The sequence below is a fragment of the Ascaphus truei genome, chromosome 11 (genome assembly GCF_040206685.1).
Source record: "Ascaphus truei isolate aAscTru1 chromosome 11, aAscTru1.hap1, whole genome shotgun sequence".
In the NCBI taxonomy this organism is placed as follows: domain Eukaryota; kingdom Metazoa; phylum Chordata; class Amphibia; order Anura; family Ascaphidae; genus Ascaphus; species Ascaphus truei.
The window spans coordinates 39517716-39539064 of NC_134493.1; the positions used below are offsets into that span (position 1 = coordinate 39517716).

Below are 21349 nucleotides of genomic sequence, written 5' to 3' on the forward strand. Positions count from 1 at the left end.
CAATCCCGGGGATTTGTGACCCATTAGTACTTCGAGATGTTTAGTTTTTCCTCTTTGTATATTCTGTTTTCACCTGGGTTGGGAGTTTCCTTTTCCTGAAGCACAGACACAGCACCAACTGCACTGGATTAATCTATGACAGTTTGAGCTATAGCATTCAGTACATTGACATGGGACTTTAAAGACAAAGATGGACATTGTAAGTAAAGAATTGATTCCAAACTCCCTTCTCTCAGGACCTCTAATTTCAGTTTTTTTTTTTAAAGATATCCCTGCGGCAGCACCCATGGTGCTTAATCAGTGAATTAATCATATTGTGGTGGGGGTTTTTTCTCTCCACAAAGTGTCATTAAATCAATAGTACGTCTTAAAATCTATGGCACCTTAGAATCGAGGAATACAGTATTTCTTGTTTAATGAACATGAACCTACATACAAGTGTATCTGCTACTTGTATTTAACTAAATTGATGTCACTGTATTGTCAATATAAGTTGATTCTCTCTCTCTCTCGTTCTCTCTCTCTCTTTTTTTTTTTACCCACCATAACTTAAAGTGTTGTGAAACCTATCCCAACCTTCAAATTGCAAAGCCAGTATAACCAACCCCACACTGAGGAGACCCATTAAGCTCGAAACAGCTGTCTGTGGATGGGTTTACTGGCTATGCATCTTAACCCAGGCTGTGATCAAAAGCTGTGCAATGCAGCAAGCATAAGCTTATAGGGACCATGTAATAAGGTTTTGAAGCAAAAGGTGGCACTGAGTGCTCATTTACATGTCATTTCCCAGAATCCCTTGATGCAGTGGAAGCACTGTATGCTGGGTGATAATGGTGAAAGGCAGGGTTGCAGACCTGTCTACTGTGTGCTCATTCACGTCTTAATTTTTATATCTATATATCTATATATACACACAGATATATATCTCAGAAAACTGAAATTATAAAGGTTCTTCTAAAAAATATTTTGTACCATGGTTAATCTGTTTTACTCCTCAACCAGTTGTTTCTTTTATATTTGCAAGGATGGTATAAAAGAAACAGGACTTGTTAAAGTGGCTTATTTAATTGGGGGTCCCGTGGAAACAAGGTCACTCCCAGAGAATAAATGAACAAAACTGCAATAATTAACCGTCACTAAGTTGATAGGGAGCGTGTTATTCGAGCAGAAGTCCTTGGGCAGCCATGAGACTTCCATCTCAAGCATCTGTTAACCAACAAAAAAACAACCCTTCTCTACCCAATAACAATTAAATGGATTAGAACCCAGGCCATATATTATGCCTCTGCATTCCATAATGCCTCAACGTTTCCCTTAAATCGCAATACCTTCGGGGGGGGGGGGGGTGTCCCCAAAGCAGTGCCACCGACAGCTGCTGCGTGCCGGTCAGGGCCCAACTTGCGCATCCATGAGTGGGACCAGAGCGGCACTGCAGACCCCCCCCCCCCCCGGTAAATGTATGGTGTGCATGCATTGGTTGGTGCCCGCCCCTCTCCTAAACACTTAAGTTGGGGACACCCGGTGAATGGTGATAAACACACTTTATTACCTAATAAAAAGCTCTTAGTTTCCTGGATTGCCCAAAACGCCACTATTCTACATAACCACAACAAAAACAGAGGGCAAATGCAGATTAGGATCAAAAGGCATGTATTTCAGAGTCCCTTAAAGCAGGGGTGCTCAAACGGCAGGGGGGGGGGGGGGGGCACAGCGGGTGCAGAGGCCCTGCACTCTTCCCCAAGGATTAAATGTAGTTTATATAAAACGGGCGGCAAGATTATATAGAATACAACTTTATTTATACTTCTAAAGGACAATGTATATATTTGACAGAACTTCTAGGAAAATATTTGCACATAAATATATATTTAAAAAAAAATTTTTAAGGGGAAAAAGTCTTTGAGCAAAGATGTAAACACACAGATGCCATGGAGTTGTGTACTTTTCTTCTCTGTACATAAAGGCAAAATCTCCGACAGGAGCAGAGAAAATTGGCCTCCATTTGTTAGAGAACCAATTCATCCTTTTAATGTGCAATGAAAAATGCAAAGGGAATAACCAATCACTTTGCTTAAATCCATAAAAGCACCAGGTCCTGTTCAAGAAGATGAATTGTAGATGGAACCCAGGTCAAAGTAATCACAGCTCCTGTGCGGGGTTTCAACACTTGTTTCACGGTAACAATTATTTAAGTCTTACACATGGATGTAGAGAAGACCCAAACAGAGGGAAAATGAGATCTCGTCTACCTTGCTTGTGCAGACATGCAGACCTATTGGAAAGGTTACACAAACATGGCAAGGAGTTAAAAGTGAATTAAAGATGGTCATTTTTAATGAGACCGGCAAACATACTGCAGTTTTTCCCCCTCCTGTCCAAAACCGTAAACTGCAGAAAAAGGACATTAGTTAGAAATTCTACGTAAACCAATTTTTAGACGGAATACGCAGGGTTAATGCTTTAAGTGCTGGCTTTCAATAGGTTAATTTGCTTCTGCAGCACATCCCAGTGCAATATCTCACACATGTGTAACATAGCGCTGCGCAGTGCACGAGTTGGAGGGAAGTTATAATTATATGCCGTAGGCACTGGCGGTATTGCACTCAGCGAAAAGAGGATCAACACTGAAACACAAAATAAAACATTTCCCCTCTAATTCGTACTGAGGTTTACAATAAGAACAAACCACTCCAGACGGAATGGGTAAGCAACGCTCCTAAGACAAGGAGAGTCCTTCTGTACTGGTGGCTTACTAAAGGAGTGGTCAACTCCAGTACTCAAGGCCCCCCAACAGGTCAGGTTGCTCAATCAGTTCCTGCTTCAGCACAGGTGGCTCCGAGGCTCAGTCAAAGACTGAGCCACCTGTGCTGAAGCTGGGATATCCTGAAAACCTGACCTGTTGTGGGGGGGGGGGGGGGGGTTTCGAGGACTGGAGTTGACCAACCCTGGGTTACTACATAAACTTATAATGAAAGAGAAATGGCAGCGCAATCTCCCCGCCCCAAACAATACAGTTTAATGAGCCAAAAAAGAAACCAACATTTCGGCTACATATGGCAGCTTTTTATCAAGGCGAGGGACGTACAGGTTAGCCCTATAAAATAATACTGAGCAATGGGCTGCTGCTTCACTTGGGATCCATGTATGTAGAGTGCCTGAATTATCCTTTGTTCTTGCCACAAACTTTTAATTTGTGCTACGGTTTCAGAAAAACGCAACAATAATCCTGGGCACCTCAAACAAAATCGCACAAAAAGGTACAAATTTAAAAAAAAAAAAAAAATATGTATTCCTGAGTTTAATACATTATACAGTTCTGCTCAGATGGATTGAAATGGTTGAAAATAATTCAACACCGGCATACTTTAATGATCGTTTAACCCATGTATTACAATTGTGGACTAATCCATTAAAAAAAAACATTTTGGCAACAAAAGAGTTAATTAGTGCCCTGCAGTCACGATACCGAGCAGCTTTGGTGCATCACTCATGTTAAAATACAGATGCACAACAGTCCCTTCTTCAGCAAAACGTGTCAGATTGCAACGGTGTCATCAGCGCTGAACCCTGCCGGCGCGTCGGGAGCTGGGTCGGCTGCAGCTCGCTATTCTGCAGTAAGGAATTTTGAAACAAGTGTAGAACTGTAAAACCGGAATCACTCAAAATTAAAACAGAATTTCTGCCCCCTGTATGGGGAGAGGGGGGTGTCTCCACAGCAGCTTAAAAGATGGATTTCAAGCGGACAAAAATATGTGTGGGTCCTCGAAGTATCATGGATATAAACAAAGCATCTGTTAAAGTCCTTGAATTTCTCCCAGATGAATGAAAGTTCTTCGCCTTGCAAAGTGCATGTCTGATCACAACACTGTTCAGTTTAAGCAGTCTCTCTATGTGTATCCTTGCCATGTGGGCCTGCCACCATGGAGGACATTAGGATTTTGCAGCCAACCTTCCGATTTTACTCTGTAATGTTTGTAGCTCTAAAGGGTTGGTGAATTGGAAATCCTTGAGTATCTGCAGAGAGACAAAGAGAGAGGGGGGGGGGGGGGGTAGAGGGGAGGGGGAGGAGAAGAGTTGTTCAAGACGCTCAAAAGTAAAAGTACAGATTAGGTAAACAGAATATTAATTTGCTAAACGACCATTACAACTACAAGGGTTCATAGCCACTGCAGAAAGAAGAAATACAATATACAGACATTTCTATCCAAAAGTATGAGAGAAACATGCACTGGGGTGCATGGAATCTCTAGCCGGACAATACATGTGGACACGGAGTGTGACATTCACCTTGCCTTCCACATACAGACATGCAAATCACTGGAGGGGGAGTTCAAGATTCACTTACCCTGCTTTTCAAGTAAGTAGCAACATAAGGAGTCCAGGAAAACCTGGGGGAGGGAGGAATACAAAAAGCACAAACGGTTAGAGATCTGCTGTGCGACGGTCAGACGCTTATCCACTAGGTACGATTTGTAGATTTACCTGTGCACAGCAGTCTGGATATTAGGGAAATTAGAGATCTGCTCTCCCTTTATTTAAAGGTGCAACTCAAAACAGTTTGACAAACACAGGAAGACTAAATAGCCAGTACTTTTAGTTACAGTTTCCCCTTTGAAGCCTTTTAATTTGCAGAACACACACACACAAAAAAAAACAACGTTTACCAGCCCCCCAAAAATGTCCAGAACACAGAATAAATCATGGCCTGTAACATTTGATACGGGACATATGCGTGTGGTTATACTCCTGCTCTGCCGTATTTACCAAGTGGTAAGCCGTAAGACACCCAACAGTCCTTTCTACTGAATGGTCTGTAAAGTGCAATATAGTTTAGCCCAGTTTCATATATATGGCTCAAAGCACCATGTATGGTTGCTAAAGAGGAGGATGAAAAGGTCTCTGCATGCATCCTTTTAACGCCAAAATGGCCATGAAACAAGTTGAATGCAGGCCGTGTAGACACTGCCTATACTTACCTGGTTATGTTTTGTATGATCATATCAAGGATATGAAAGCCAACAGACCGAGCCAGCTCACTCCTCTGAGATACAAACAGGGAAACAAGCTGCGACACATAGCAGGAGCCATGCTTAATCCACCTGTTAAGAGTGGGAGCAAGAAACATGATAAACGGTAGAGTGGGGTTGGCCATTTTTTCAGTCTCTATTAGCACGCTGGGAGATATAGTTCTGCATCTGATACAATATTACACTGCCACACAAGAATGCTTATATTCCCAGACTTCCTTCGGCTTGTTTGGGTCTTGATGTATGAGCGAGTGTGACAGAGTAACCAAGCTGATTGTCGCCCATCATGAATACAAAGTGCAACAGGTCCCATATTGGGGGTGGGGGGGGGGGGGGGGTAAAGCGGGGAGCGGTAAAAACATTACTTTAAAGAAGTGGAATGGTTTTGTCTTTCTGCAGCTCAACCCGTTTTATTTAAGGATGGTGGAGACAATGAGGTGCGGTGAAACATACTCGGCCACGACATGTTGCTCCTCATCATGCAGCTCCTTGTTGAGGTTGGTTATAAAGCTGAACAACAGGTTTTCCATGGGAGCGATCCCGTCCAACAGAAGGGACAGGGCCCAAACATTCTTCTAGGATAAAAGACACAGGAGGGGGTAAAGCCATTGACCATTATCACACGTGCAGACTGGTCCATTCTCTCTCTACACCAAATGTTAACCCTATTGCACTGCCAGCTATAAAGGGAATTAATGAATGCTCTTGAAATGTGCAGAGCAGCCTGCTGTCAAAATGAAGCAATGGCGACTGATGCTTCATTTACCAATATCAGCCCCCTGTTCGTATTTAAGATGAAACTTGTCCGACTTCCACTAGCTACTTCCTACTGAGGTCACGGAGCACGAACAAGAACTTGCACTGGCAAAGCCCTTTTTGGTTGCCCTTGTGACGTGTGCTTTTTTTTTTTTTTCAATACTCGCAACAACGCTTAAAAAGCTAGTTTGTATCAAGGATGCAGAAAGTGTTGAAAACCGCGCCCAAGCTTCCCACGGTTGGCTAACAGGAGATTGCTTCCCTTGCAACCGTTGGTTAGGAGTACTCCAACAATCTCACAACAAATGAAAGCGACAAAAACAGCGCACTGAGCATCAATGGGGTGAAAAAGGATAAATTATAAGAAACATCACTTTAGTAAACAAGACAAGTGCAAAAATAAACAGAGCGATAAAAATTAATAACATCCACTCGTTAACATGCACAGAATTAAAAGTATCAATAGAATAGTAGTTCTCAATCATACACATTTAAGAATCATTGTTCCATTAGTATGGTCATCAATGAACTTATGGCAATTTAGGTCCATCCCTACTGTATGTGTATGTATTTATATGTATTATTATGCACTCTATGGTCCTTATGATGTGCAGCCAATCACTTCCTACATTTAAGTGATAGGCGATTGGTGGGACCAGGACCCTTTCTGATTGGATGTCAGTAGTTTATAACCAGCAGGCGAGACCTTTGGAAGTGACTCCATAACGAAGCACAACCGTGCGAAATGCGTTGGTTATGCAAAGGTTACGCCTACGTGCCAGCAGTCAGAGCCTGGTTGCTCTCATCCGTGCATTTCCATCTTGATCAGTATCCGGAGACTCTCCACCTCAGCCGGCACGATACAATGTCCAACCGCAAGACTGCTTGTTTACATTTGTAAGTTCCATTCATTGGATATTAGCAGCGACTTTGCCTTTATGTTTTCTATACTGTATTTTATTTATTTATTTTAAGTTGTCCCTCTATGTTTTTTATTGTTTGCACTTACGTCTTATTGACAAAAGTGATGTTTCTTACAATACATCTTTTTTTTTTTTACACCAAAGAAATACAGTGCGCGCCGTCCCTTTTTCTTCCCTTAGTCTTTTCTGAGTTGAAGTGATCCTCCTGGCTACTCCCATGATCAGCGGGGCAAATCCAGGACACGCAAAAAACAAAAATGGGGCGCAAAGGGAGAAATAACAAAACTCAGTTAGTATAACACAATATATGTTATATGTCAATAATGGAACTTGTAACACTTACAAACAAAGAGGTGGATCAAAATGATCCTAGCATCCGCATGTCCACAGAGGGTCAGGCTCTGTTATCCAGAAACCCCGCGACCTGAAAGTCCTCAGTTCTTAAAGAGAGTAGTCCAGGCGAAAAGATTGTATTCGGTAGTATTCGGCCGACAGAAATTTGGATCTAGTTACTGAACACAATCTTTTCGGCTGGACTACAAGATAACGGAGCCCGACCCTCTGTGGACATGCGGATACTAGGATCGTTTCGATCCACCTCTTTTTATGTGAGTGTTATATATTCCATTATTGACATATAACATATATTATCTTTTTTTTTTTTTACCCCATTGATCCTCAGTGCGCTGTTTGTTTTGCATCAAGGGTGGTTATATTTGTTTAAGGGAAAAGAAGTGGCACAATTAACTTATAGAATGTTTTCTCGCAAGTTGGGCGTTTAACATTTCTAAGATGCCTCAGAAAGGAGACGTGAACTGATCGAGACACGAGCATACATTAGTCGTCAGATACCAAATGGAAATTAATTAATTTTAGAACGCAAAACACTGCCGCCCTCAAGGCCGGTCAGCACCGAAGCAGAGACTGCCCCAGTCCCGGTCAGCACCGAAGCAGAGACTGCCCCAGTCACGGTCAGCACCGAAGCAGAGACTGCCCCAGTCACGGTCAGCACCGAAGCAGAGACTGCCCCAGTCACGGTCAGCACCGAAGCAGAGACTGCCCCAGTCACGGTCAGCACCGAAGCAGAGACTGCCCCAGTCACGGTCAGCAACGAAGCAGAGACTGCCCCAGTCACGGTCAGCACCGAAGCAGAGACTGCCCCAGTCACGGTCAGCACCGAAGCAGAGACTGCCCCAGTCACGGTCAGCACCGAAGCAGAGACTGCCCCAGTCACGGTCAGCACCGAAGCAGAGACTGCCCCAGTCACGGTCAGCAACGAAGCAGAGACTGCCCCAGTCACGGTCAGCACCGAAGCAGAGACTGCCCCAGTCCCGGTCAGCACCGAAGCAGAGACTGCCCCAGTCCCGGTCAGCACCGAAGCAGAGACTGCCCCAGTCACGGTCAGCACCGAAGCAGAGACTGCCCCAGTCACGGTCAGCACCGAAGCAGAGACTGCCCCAGTCACGGTCAGCACCGAAGCAGAGACTGCCCCAGTCACGGTCAGCACCGAAGCAGAGACTGCCCCAGTCACGGTCAGCAACGAAGCAGAGACTGCCCCAGTCACGGTCAGCACCGAAGCAGAGACTGCCCCAGTCACGGTCAGCACCGAAGCAGAGACTGCCCCAGTCACGGTCAGCACCGAAGCAGAGACTGCCCCAGTCACGGTCAGCACCGAAGCAGAGACTGCCCCAGTCACGGTCAGCACCGAAGCAGAGACTGCCCCAGTCACGGTCAGCAACGAAGCAGAGACTGCCCCAGTCACGGTCAGCACCGAAGCAGAGACTGCCCCAGTCACGGTCAGCACCGAAGCAGAGACTGCCCCAGTCACGGTCAGCACCGAAGCAGAGACTGCCCCAGTCACGGTCAGCACCGAAGCAGAGACTGCCCCAGTCACGGTCAGCAAGTTACAAGCTGTATGGAGGTACATGGTGTGAAAACACAGAATTTGGCATTACGAATGTGATTTGTTATGTGGCATAGCAAATAGATTTGCCTGTATTTGTTAGGATGTATCATTTGACGGCTGCTGCTTTTACTTAAAACTTAACAGTATTTTATAAAACAGGTCATCGTAAACCTTGCACATATGTAAAACATACACAAGGCTTAAATCACATCAGCAACCCAACCAAAAGAAATGTACAGTATACTGCACCCTCAAAACATAAATAAATACGTACAAACGTATACCAGTTGAAGGCCCTTTACAGGGTGTGACGGTGAGGTGGTAACCAGGACATAAATAAAGGTCTTATGCCCGGCTGGTTACCTCTGAGCCATATTGGGGAGATTAAAGCGTCAGCTCTTGAACCCAGTCATGGCACATGCATTATACTCTAAAAAAGACTGTATGTGTATTTTACCTTTCCAGGAGTGCTAACCAGTGGAGATTCTCAGGCTCTCAGTTTCAGGGTGGGTTTTGCGGTGAAAGTGTTGTCGGATTGTGTCTAAGTAGAAGGGGTCCAGAGTTGCTGGCCACCCCAAAATTGTGTCCGGGAATCGGGTCAGATTCTCGGGGACATGTAGACACAGACCTCCGGGCAAAATCCTCCCTGGAAAGCATTTGTGCAACTCACTGCCAGGTTTCCCTGCTTCAGCACAGACCAGAAAGGTAAATGGGGGCATAGGGATATGTGTATCCCGGGTACAGTCAGGGGTCCCTAGGTTAATGGGAGTCCCCCAGTATATGCCCAATCACCAGAAACAAGTATAGAGGTTCTGGGGTGCTTCAACAAATCGATAAGGTTGCAAGCTGATTTTATGCCCAAGTCCAACTTCCTATGTGTTTTAAGAAAAGTAACTCTGGGATTGAACCTAAGCGTTATTCGATTACTGTATACTTTTTACACAATTTCTTATAGGAAGGTCTAGGAGCGCTGAAACTGAACGTGCGCGTCTTTTCTGTCAAAGCTAAGAAGGACTTGGACAAAATTGTGAAATATTTTTATTTCTGACGTTGTGTATAATGGTATATATATTTATGCACTGTATATGAGCTGGGGATTTCAGAGTCCGCAGTTCCAAGACACCCTGGGGCTACCAAGCCTGGTGCCACCGAGTCTGCTCGGGTCCTGGCCTTGAAAGCCACAGAGATTGCCAAGGTGTTAAAGCCATTTGGGCGGAGGAGTTAGACTCAAGTACCCTTGTCCTGGCATGAATGGAAGTCATCGGACTACCATTCGCCAGCCCAGACCTTGAGATGCCCAACTCCACGGGTGGCTTTGAACTCAGGCGGCAGAGGAGCCAAGTTGGCACATGCCCCCGTCAGATTTCGAATCCATCCTTGCCCGGCTTCAGTAGACTCGCAATGCTCTGATTGGCTGGTAGGAATTCTCCCACGCTCGGATTGGCTGTAGTATTTCATGAATGGGACTGAAATAACTATAAGAAAGCCAGCAGCCAATCCGGAACGCAGATTCTAAATCGCCAAGACAGCAGCGGCAAATTCAAAATCACCAAAAGATGCTCTTGGAGGAATATACGCGAGCCGGCTTCGGAAATTTCAAGGCAAGACATTTTCTACGCCCGTCTTTTCGGGGCCAAGTTCTGAAAAGAGGACGTAGCGGTCACGGCTGGAACTACACGCCGAGAAGATTAACAGGACGTTTGGTACTTGCTCCCGGTCAAGGGGTTTTGGCAGCTCCGGAAGAGATACAGCGGTGGTGTCTGGTAACTCATGCTGAATTGAGTACCAGGACTTTTTCGGGCTAAACCCCGGTAACCAAAAAAGACATTGTTTTATGGACTGTAAAAGCTAGGAAAGGCTAGTTTTTTCACCCAGACCCCCAGTAAGTGTGTTTTCCATTGTATATTGTAATCCATTGTGTGCACGTCTGTTTCCAAGGAATAATGTGCACGTCTGTTTCCAAGGAATAAATCACAATTTATTTTACCTCCTTGTTTTGCTCAATGTTATGATCCCGGTTTAAAAGGTGTAAATACCTGGTCTCCCGTGACACTGGGGCTTTGTCCTATTGATGACCACGGCTGTTGGTGTTTTACTTTGCATTTCCCCCCTTCATTTATGCGATTATTTCAAATGAAAAGATAACCCTTACCAGACCGGTATGCAATCTCATTCATGGTGAAATCTTACCCCAAAGGCCAACACAAGCTCTACAGTGGAGCGCAAAGGAGCCACAGTGTTCATCATTAGTTGGACAACCGCTTGCACGATGAGGATCAGTTCAGAGGCGTTAGGAAACTACAATAAAGGGTAGAAGCAGGAGACACTAGTTACAAACTAAGAGGAGACCTGCAAGGTCTCCAAACTCCTTCACTGCAACTCCTAGGAAGAACACGAGTTCGTCCATTAAAAAACAACATCACAACTTGTAACATCCAAAAACTTAACTGCCCTATTAACTATTAGCAGGCAGTGCTAACAAAGATATTGGAGCAACATGCACAGGGCAAAATAAAACGACGTACCTTAATAAATGGATCAGGCAAAACAGCGTGCGCCTGCCTGCGCAGCTCATCCAGGATAGTGCAAGACAAGTTCAACACTGTCTAAAGAAGGCAGAAATAAGACTGTTGACTCTTACACAGCACGGTTAGTGTGCAGTGCACTATGAAAGGAACACAAGGAATTCATGGCCCTGAAAAACTTACACATTTCGGGTACAGAAAAAAAAAAAAAAAAATAGTGAAATGTGACAAAAGCATCAATACGAGTTCTCAGAGAGACCCGGGCTTTATAACAAGCCCCTCCATTCCCATGCACAGTGTCAGCTGAGTGAGTTTCTATTGTAATTGTCATTGCCAGGAGACACCTAGAAGTGGTTAGAAGTTGGGTGCCCTTGTAATCCCACTTCTGCCCATTTTCAAAGGCACCTTTGACTACTCAAGTTCCTGCATTTATTTTCTCAGGGTGGCCCTTCCAGTCATTTTGGTCCCAACATCCAACCCCGCATCAGAAATCGTGGGATGAAAAAGGAACCCAGCATCATATTCCCATTTAACAAAACACACACAATGCTACCCATGCAAAGTTCCTGTAACGTACCAGTTGGAAATGTGGATTTGGTTGAGGCAGAAGTAAAGGACACACTTGCCCTTCCTCTGTCAAAGTATCATTTATGTTCCAGGTTCTGATCAAAGAGCTCCAACATTTCGGCTGAAAATGGAACAAAACACGCTAGCATGGTTTCAATAACCCTTCCTACTACTAAACAACTCCACCGCAGTGTTTACAATGTGATGGCAAATAGGTCTGTAAAATACAACTTAACATTCATCTGAAAACATGCCAGGGAGTTACAAGTTGAAAAAGCAACCCACCCATCTCTTTTACTGCCGATTCTCTCCCCCTGCCCAGAATGAGAAGCAGGTGGTCCCCTAGACATGAATAGCACAAATTTCAGCTCTGGGTACCCTCCAGTTCTACAGAGATTTACCGGTGAAGTTACTGGGTTTAAATCTTCCCTTCAGAGAAGGCATAACGGCTGCCAAATCTCTGCCCAATAGGAAGCCGCCTTATCATCGGGGTGCAGCTTACCATTGGACTGCCTTTTAAACACTCTTTAAAGCCTAAGACGCCATAGTGGTAACTTCCCTGGTAAGTACCCTGGGACCGGAGGGGTTCCCAAATTAAAAAGAACGTGGCTTGGCTAGGGGTGTCCTCCTGGTTCTAATTCTGTAAAAAGGGGGAGGTTAGTTGGGGGGGAACTTTAGCTTTAAACCAACATTACACAATCCACGTTGCTGAAGTTACAGCTCATGTAACAGGTCTGCGGCGAGGTACAGGTACATGACATTTTAACATCAGCTCTGCAACGTCTATTCATTTAGTTTCATTTCTCCAAGTCAGAGCAGCTGCCATGGCTGGAAATGTCGGTTTATCCAAACGACCTCTTCCTTTTATGAACTGTCGCTTTATAAAATGTTCTACCAGGAACTAATGCACTCTCGTTTTCAAGTATGTCCTGGGCAGAGTTATGATGACAATAGATGGTTACACTACAACTACAACTACAATCTTCTAGCCCCCCCAACAGGTCAGGTTTTCAGGCTATCCCAGCTTCAGCACAGATGGCTCAATGAGAGGCCCAAAGACTGAGCCCGATTCAGCAACCTGCGCTGAAGCAGGGACTGAGAGCCACATGTGCTGAAGCCAGGATATCCTGAATATCTGACCTGTTGGGGGGGGGGGGGGCGCTTGGGGACTGGAGTTGAGCACCCACCTGCATTAAATGAACAGAGGTTATGCATTCAATTTACAGATATTTCACAGACATTTAGGCTGAGCTTATGCTGTGTGCGATGGTGCTTGCGCACGCCAAGCACAAAATGCAGGATCCCTTGAGGGCACTCGCGTTTTGAAAAGACAAGCAAATGTATCTTTTCAAGCGGCGGCCACATTACGTGAGCGGTTCGGGCAATCCCGGCGAACCATCTCCGTGACGTCATAGCCGTGCTCCCGCCACCCCATCACCAACAGTATAAGCACAGATCGCTTGTGCTACAGCGCAGCACGGTAAGAGCTCGCACTCTCGCAAGCAAGCGGAGTGTATGAGCTCGGCCTTAGAGATAATATGGGAATATGGGCGTAGGTAACAGTTACGCACACGGTTAAAATGTGAGACATGTAGATGGCAGTAGCAGTCCTAGGCCAACACTTACCTCTTGAGCCAGTATACTATTGCAATAAAGAATTCTGATTGCATAACGTACTAAAAAACCCTTCTTCATTGCAGGACCTAAGGAAAATAAAATGTGCATGTTCACAAAACGGTGCCACAATGAGCAGGACACGCCAATGATATTCAAAGAAACATTCCATGCAATTCCACGGCAAAATGCTGACGAAATAAGACTGAATATAGCTTCCCGCTCACATCTATACATTTGGGACTATATTTTACACAAATGCCTGTGTAAACTGTAAATGGATTTAAACTTGGATGCTATAAGAATGACAAGATCATAACATACTCAGGCACTGACCTTCGTAAGGGATCCAGAGGCCCTTATCAGCAAGATCATTCCCCGGTGGGTAGCTGCCAGTCCGGAACATGGTGAGGTACAACTCAAACTGGGAAGGTGTGAGACGATAGGCTATACTGCAGGACAGGCCCTTCAGCAGCAGCAGGGCAGCGTTACCGAAGTCTCCATACTTGCACATGTAAAAAGGAGTCTTTTCTCGTAAACGTGCCAAGCTACACACACAAAAAAATGCATAGATTACCAAAATTAGCAAAGGGTTAAAAATCGATATAGCATTATTTGGGACAGATCAGAGCGTTGCCAGTAGGAATGTAACTCTTACCCAGTCCCATCAGAGCATCTCACAGCATTCAGGTAACGCACCAGCTGCCTGTAACTAAACAGCACAAGGACATTACATGATGTTATTGCAGAACACAATATAAAAAAAAGGTTAGACCAGAAACAGGGCTCTGATTTGCCGTCCCTAAGTGTTTTAAAAAGGAGGTTGAATATCAAACAGAATTTTAAATAACAGGGCTTAAAAACCTATTTCTGAACATACATAAGTCCACGTTTTAAAACTGTTGTGACATTTATCTTCACTCCCAAACATCTTGCGCTCTGCTGAAAATTATGCGTCATAAGGGACGTGATTAAAAACCTGAACACTGCATCTTAAATACATCTAGATCGTAGCTTCATCCATCCAAGGCGGATAGGAGCCAGTGCGCAAAAGGCATCAGAGTTCTTATATTAGCTCAGCTAACGGGCGGGCTTGTAGATTTATGTGCGATGTAGCTTTGGATCAGCAGTGCCTATAGCATTCAGGGTCATATTTACCAAGAAGTACAACTCCATAAAATGCCTTCCATACTGGAAGACACCGTGCTAGTGGATGGATCAGATTTATTAGGCGCCGTTACGCCATAAGACCCATTCCATTGCGCAACACATCTTATAGCACATTCATTCAAATAGGCTGTAAAGGGACATTTAAAGCAGCAGTTCAAGCTGCCATTTAAAAAAAATTAAAAAAAATATTTATTTTTATTCAATATGTGCATCAATCCAATCCACACAATGATAAGTAATTAGCCAAGTTGCCGATCGATTGGTGAAGATTCGGCTCGGGGGTTCACTAAATGGCAGTCAGTGCAGCAGAAGAGGACCAAATATGCAGAGGAGAGGGACTCAAAAAGGGGTGTGCCAGAACCTGTTTCAGAAGGGGCACTGACCTTGTAAATGGTTGCTTTTTTTTTTTGGAGTATTTTCTCCTAGCACAGAACTGATTTTTAAAAAAAAAAAAAAACACGTAGGATATTGTTTTGAAGTGCAGCTTTAACCACGCCACACAGAAAGGCATCTGTTAGTACGGACGCAGGGCCACATTTACTATGCTACTCCACAAATGACAGGTGCGAGCTCACCTCGTGCCTTCCTCCAGCCTCTGCACCCTGGCCTGCGCCACAGGTAACGACTCCCACAGGAATTCTTTCTTGCCTTTGATTGTACGCTGCCCGGTCACGTTCTGACCCGCTAAGACGGACGTCAAAAATAAATTATCCCATCGGAAGACATTTAGACTGTTTGGGGAATAAATTGCCATGTCAATTATTCCTTTCCGGAAATGGGTCGGGCCTTCTAGTTCTGGCACTCCTAGGATGAAAGTATTCTTATGCAACATTTTAAAACTAAAAATATCCAGGGTAAATGAGAGGCCAGGAGGGTTTTTACAATCTTAAATTAATGTCTTGTGACCACACCTCGTCAGCTCTCAAAACCACAGGTGCCCCTTTTAGTGAAATAGTATGTATCCATGTGCACAGCGCTTTACAGCAGTAATACACATGACATTAGGAATAAGAGCTTCAACATAAAAGTAGATTAGGAGTACCTGTTCTGAAGAGCTTACAATCTAAGTGGTACTCTATTAGTTTAGCTCCTTAAAGCACTGTGTACAGAAAGACCCCTTTGTGCCTGTGTGCGGTTATATTCAGGACTTCAGAAACAGTCACACTGCGGCTTTAAATATTAAGCAACTAGAGTCCCACTTATAGCAGACTATTAAAACAATTCTTACCTATTTGTGAGAGCGTAACAGTGAGGAGGCAGCGGGAGCGACTGGAAGAACACTACAAATTTTTCATAGATGGTCTTAGGGAAATTGGATAAAACCATCATCCTCTGTACACTGGCGATTATCCTGCACCGAAGGAAACAAAGATAAGGGACCGAAACCAATGTCAATCTCTTCGCAGCCAGATCCTGCAACGCATTCCAGAGAACCCTTAGCAGCAAAGTGGTTATTTAAGCCCCCAAAACAAACACGGGGGGCCAGCAAAGTCTCTGCTGTTTTTTTTTTTTAAATATGTTGCATTAGTTTTTCACACAGTACAAATAGCAGATATCCAACAATATAAACAGCAGAAATATACAGATAGAATAAGGGATGACTGTATCAGTAATATAGAATAAGATGACAATACAGGTCATTCTTGAGTACTTGCTTATGATCCTGTTATAATATCAACTGCCTATAATTAAACATTGATTCAACATTGTTTTCTGCCGATATTGATGCATCTACTTATACTGTTTAATATTTATACTATGCTAAAAAAAGGTAGAAAGGAAAAGTAAAAAAAAAAAGAAAAAAGGGGGGGGTAAGGACATACAAGACAGACAAAGAGGGGCAGAAGGGAGGGGGGGCCTAATAATAAATATTTCGACCCAAGTAGGAAACTGCACCCTTAATTTTCAGTTATAGAGAATATTTTAAGGCTAATTTTGAGATAATTTTGTCCTGTAGAATTTCCACTGAAGGGCTGAAAAATGAGGGTTCCCAGAAAAATTATGTGCCCTAATCAAATTTATATGGGATTGGTCATCATTTGATGCCCCAGTTACAAAGCATTCTTGTAGAGAAAAAGTGAAGTCCCAGCTGTAAAACGGCACCAGATTTAGGATACAAACAAAGGGATTTCTTCCTTTGATAAATCTGGTGCCGTATTAATGCCCCAGTTTTGCAGCTAGGAACCATTGATAAATAGACCGGTACACTTTCTACTCTGCATATTGTGACATACGCAATAGCCGTTTCAGACATACCTGGCCATTAAAAGGGCTGTGGAGTCCTTCAAGTTTGCAGATGGGTCGCTCAATGCAAAAGCACTAAAAAGAAAAAAAAAAACCTTTCAATAGCTCAGAAAAAAAAACTCAGACCCCAAAGTCATGACTATGGGACAAAGAAGGTCATTACGAAACGTTTTGGGAATCTTCACAATGGTGCCCTAGATCACAGCATAAGTGCAGGTTGTGGATGTATCACAGGAAATCTGCTGGATTACAGCTCACAGAACAAGTTGTGAGAAGAATATAGCGGTGACGTGGATCTGGATATAAAACGAGACTTACTGGGCCACAACCATCTGCCTAATTTCCCCCACACTCAAAGAACTAGTGATGGTAAGTTGTAAGAGACCACGTATCAGATCTGTATTTAAAGAGCACATTATATTCCAAAGAGATTTACAATTAGTCTTCAGAGGTGCGTGTGCATGTACCTCCGGAGCAGAAGCCTGCAGTGTATTTCTGGTGCTCTGGTCCGTACGGCCGGTCTCACAGGGGAGAAGCAAACAGTATGGTGATCACATGATTAAAGGGGGGTATTCAAAGGCATAGAATCAAAATCAGTGGGACTGAAAGCTGGTCGTGCCAGCATAGGGCAGCAGGTAGCCAAAGCTCATACTCACTTGGGAGGCACCTTATGACTGACCAGTTCTTTGGCTGCACCCAGCATCATCACAGCAGCAGCCTTGGGACTTTCCTTCTCCGCCTTATTTAAATATTCGGTTGTCATTGCGAACAATGCAGAATAACTGCAGAGGAAAGGGAGGGCACCCTTCAGGCAAGCAGCACACAGGCAGATTACAATGGATCAAAGTGCGTTGGAAAGGTTACCCGCGTGTCTAACAGCATTCCAATATACAAGTACTGCCAATATGGAGGCTGACCATTAAGTTTAGTATCACGTCTGCAGCAGTGGCAAGTAGTTAGCTTCAGGGGAAGTGCTGCATGCATCTCACCCTCCCTGTCTCCATGCTACTAGTATCCATTTACAGACTTGAGCTTCAAAAAATCTACTCCACTAGGTCCAGACCTAAAACCCATATTCATACTGGGAAGGCAGGTGGTTTGGGCAATTCTGAGGCGGTCAGGAGTCTTCTCATCAGAGATATAAAAAGTTATAGAACATCATACATTACCTGTGAATGTGGACGAGCGTGTGATGCATGGGACATATATTGCATTTCCCAGTTATCTTTTTCCGGTGGCAGATACACGTGCAGTTGTAAATTGTCTCACGATTGACCATGTGTCCTTTCAGAAACTGGGCGTATTCCACAGACAGTTCGCCAATTAATTTCTGCAACTGGTTTCCTAAGGCAGACAGAACAGCATTACCGTGTCAGCCTGAAGCGCAGTTACCTAAAAGCCCCGTCCATAGTAAGAGTTAGAAAATATATGATGACATTCAACAATGTCACGGTGCTCAGCAGTAATGTACCAGATTGCTAAATAAATATGGCGACATTTGGTCGCTCCATCTCGCTCTGACCGAGTCCCCACTGGCATCTTGCCGCAGCAACCGCTGCCATCAGCCGCTTCTACAAGAAGGGGTTAAGGTTTTTAGGGTAGAGGGCAACGCCAGTATTGGGGTTTTTTAGGGTACGGGCTAACGGGCTAAGGTTAGTGAAAACTTAGCGGCGACGTCGCCAGCAGCGGAAAATCCCTGCGGCGAGGTTACCTGCGGCAAAAACGCCAGCAGAGATTTGGTCGCGGTGACACGGCTGGACCGGCACAAGAATGCCTTGCCAAAGTCTTTAAGAAGCCAAGACTGGGATATCCCAACCTAGGCTCTGCCCTTCTAAAGATTCTGCAATTACTTGCCAGGCTGCTCAGTTTGGATTTACAAATACAAATTAAGACATTGTTACTACAAATACGTCAAAGTTCATGTTAGATTAAAGTATAAAAACTGATGATTTGAGGTCTGCTGCCTTCTCATTTTCTTATGCAGCTTTCTACAGATTCTGGTTGAAGAAACCATGACCCTATCCCCCATGGCAGGTGTCAGAACATGCTGCCTACCTCCTTCTCGAAGCTCTGCGTCTATCTCCGTGAGATCCAGGTTGAAAATGGTCAGCACCCCGGCCAAGGCGCAGTCTCGCTGTTCCTTCCAGTATTTACTCTTGTTGTGTGCATTGCAGTGGCAGATGGACATGGTGGTCCAATTGGGACACTGCAGTAGGTGTAAGAATAAATCCAAAACTACTTAAAATAAGAAGAAACTACTATGCCTATGTATAAAACAGACTGCCGAGCACAGAAGGACACACAGGAATCCGGCCAGAATTCCCGTCTTGCCTTTCATTTCACTATGAAGGAGTTAAAGTCTGCCAGTACTCCATTAACATAGGTCAACTTCAGACAGACATTCCTCCCCTGTTAGGAGAAAGCTCAGCACCACATGGCAAGTTATCATGCTCAAGAAGTATTTCTGTTGCAGGCTCTTAATGCACTTCTAGGTACAAGGTCTACAACTGTTCTACTTTCCAGCATGTAGGTATCGAAACGGCAGTACAACACATTTTCAGCTCCACTTTACCTCCGAGGCAGGCTTGTCACAAAGGTAACAGTAGCATTCTGCACACGCACTGGGGTTCTCCTCTAGAGGAAGTTGGGTCTCTTCCTCAGCACGCCTAAAACACACACACACCAGTTTTACAATCTGTTCAACCATTATACAATCTTAAACCCCCACCCACCAACAAACCATAGTTACGACTATAACCTCTTACGTGAAAGCATATGTGATGCAGTCGTATCGGGCATGGGGCATCACGTTTCCCTTCCTGCTGAAGGTTATCGCAATCTCCTCATCCAACACTTCCACCGTTTTCTTTTCTCGATCGAAAGACTCATCTGCCAAGACGACACATTGTATGGATGAGCCCCACGGCAGAATACCAGTTTGTTAAAGCAAATGCAGGAGGGAGAACAATCTATACTATGGTAAATGAAAATAAAAAAAGGACCAACAAAAAAGAGCTCGTCCCTCGGTGTACCCTTTAAAATGAAGAGATGTGTGACGGGGTATAGACATAGAGCAGATCTTAGGATAATGAGCAGGATCCTTAAAGGGTTTGATGTCACTTGATAAATGTTGCAAAATTAAACATGTAATATGTACAAAAACAAACAATTTTTCTTTTTCAACACGTGGGATGCTGACTGCATGTGGGGACATTTTGTTATAGGAGACGGCATACAGATTGCTATGATCATCTAAATAAATGTAACATTGTGGGTTTAGGCCCACTGAAAATACACTCAATAAGTAAGAGTCCTAGAAAAACAGTTACTAGTTTTACAGCATGAGGATTCAATGGCATCCTCTGCAAAAGCAAAAAAAGACAGCACAGGTCAGTCTCAACACTGAATGAGGACCACCTACCTCCAGCCTCTTCAATCAACAACACAGAGTTCCCCAGTCCCAGAGTGACATCGCCCTCCTCATCGCTGATAACAATCACACTCTCTTCAGTAAGGGCCGCGCTAACGAAGGAGCCCTCCCCACACACAGGCTCCGCTCCGGACCTCATGGTAACTGAACTTCTGGCAAGGGGGAAAAAATGTGTTATAAGCAGAGTGGTAAAATGATAGAAGCTATATTGGTTATTGAAATAAAACTATTTGTATTCTTCAGCTTTAATGCTCAGTGTCATGATAATATCATGAGATTATCCCACTGCTGCCACCCTTTGTCACTTACGACACCCCTGCAAGCACGCGACCTGCATACGGGACAAGCATTAATACTCACGCTCACAAGGGCTCCCACTTTTCACCTCCGCAGAGGTCCCTCAAATGGACAATAACTCCTCTACAGGACAAGGGTTAATACACAACTCGCAAGCTGCCCCACTCTTCACCTTCGCAAAGGTCCCTCAAATGAGTTAGCATCTCCCCTAAATCCGTCCTTATATACAACCGTCACAAACAGCACACAAGTGAGCACATGACTTAGATATGCAACCAGGGTTAACACACACGGCTACTCTAGCCAACTCACCTTTCTCCTCCACAAAGGTACCGCCAATGAGTTAATATTAACCCCATACTCAATTTTAATCATATCTATACACTGCCACCACCTGGGGTAGTTATGCAAACATAACAGTTTCTCAAAATAAAAAGAAGGATATAACATAAAAGAAAATGCTACACATCACCATATGTCATGTTTTCTCTCAGAGAGGTCACTGGCAAGAGAAGATGAGATATCCTATATTTGATCCCAAATACACCTCTGTAGACATCTAATTTTCATAATCTTTTCCCAGACTTAAATACATTCTTTCCTCATGGAACCAGCATAAGCCCACCCCCATCGTAAGGCTGGGGCCATGGTGTCTTCTACCATGCTAAGGGAAAGTGGGTGCTTTCCCTGGCCATGCTACATGCGCCATGGGGGGCGTTCCTAGTGACGTCACGGAGCTGGTTTGCCCTCATTGGGCGAACCACTCACGTGACCTGTCTGTCGCGCTGAGAAATCAGTTTAACGCCTGCTTCCGCACGCATGTACGCCGCATGGACGCGAACACTGCCTTAAGGCAATCTGTTCACTCAGCGTCCGCACGGTCTGCGGCA

The 21349-nt window shown here is 44.4% G+C and overlaps 1 protein-coding gene across 3 annotated transcripts in view; it reads right to left on the reverse strand.

The window, feature by feature from the left end:
* Window positions 1-1789: 1789 nt before the first annotated feature.
* LOC142463262 (uncharacterized) overlaps window positions 1790-21349 on the reverse strand; it is a 22078-nt gene continuing 2518 nt past the window's right edge. For all 3 annotated transcript variants that reach the window (XM_075565777.1, XM_075565778.1, XM_075565781.1), the window contains 19 exons: window positions 20154-20314; window positions 19498-19621; window positions 19305-19398; window positions 18788-18938; window positions 17902-18076; window positions 17389-17514; window positions 16745-16807; window positions 15717-15839; window positions 15064-15219; window positions 13977-14030; window positions 13655-13866; window positions 13331-13407; window positions 11715-11825; window positions 11138-11218; window positions 10803-10910; window positions 5481-5602; window positions 4977-5099; window positions 4346-4388; window positions 1790-4014 (listed from right to left, as the gene is read on the reverse strand). In XM_075565777.1, the coding sequence (XP_075421892.1) occupies window positions 3931-4014; window positions 4346-4388; window positions 4977-5099; window positions 5481-5602; window positions 10803-10910; window positions 11138-11218; window positions 11715-11825; window positions 13331-13407; window positions 13655-13866; window positions 13977-14030; window positions 15064-15219; window positions 15717-15839; window positions 16745-16807; window positions 17389-17514; window positions 17902-18076; window positions 18788-18938; window positions 19305-19398; window positions 19498-19621; window positions 20154-20314 (2188 nt within the window). In that variant the 3' untranslated portion in view covers window positions 1790-3930. The remainder of the gene's footprint in view (window positions 4015-4345; window positions 4389-4976; window positions 5100-5480; window positions 5603-10802; window positions 10911-11137; window positions 11219-11714; window positions 11826-13330; window positions 13408-13654; window positions 13867-13976; window positions 14031-15063; window positions 15220-15716; window positions 15840-16744; window positions 16808-17388; window positions 17515-17901; window positions 18077-18787; window positions 18939-19304; window positions 19399-19497; window positions 19622-20153; window positions 20315-21349) is intronic.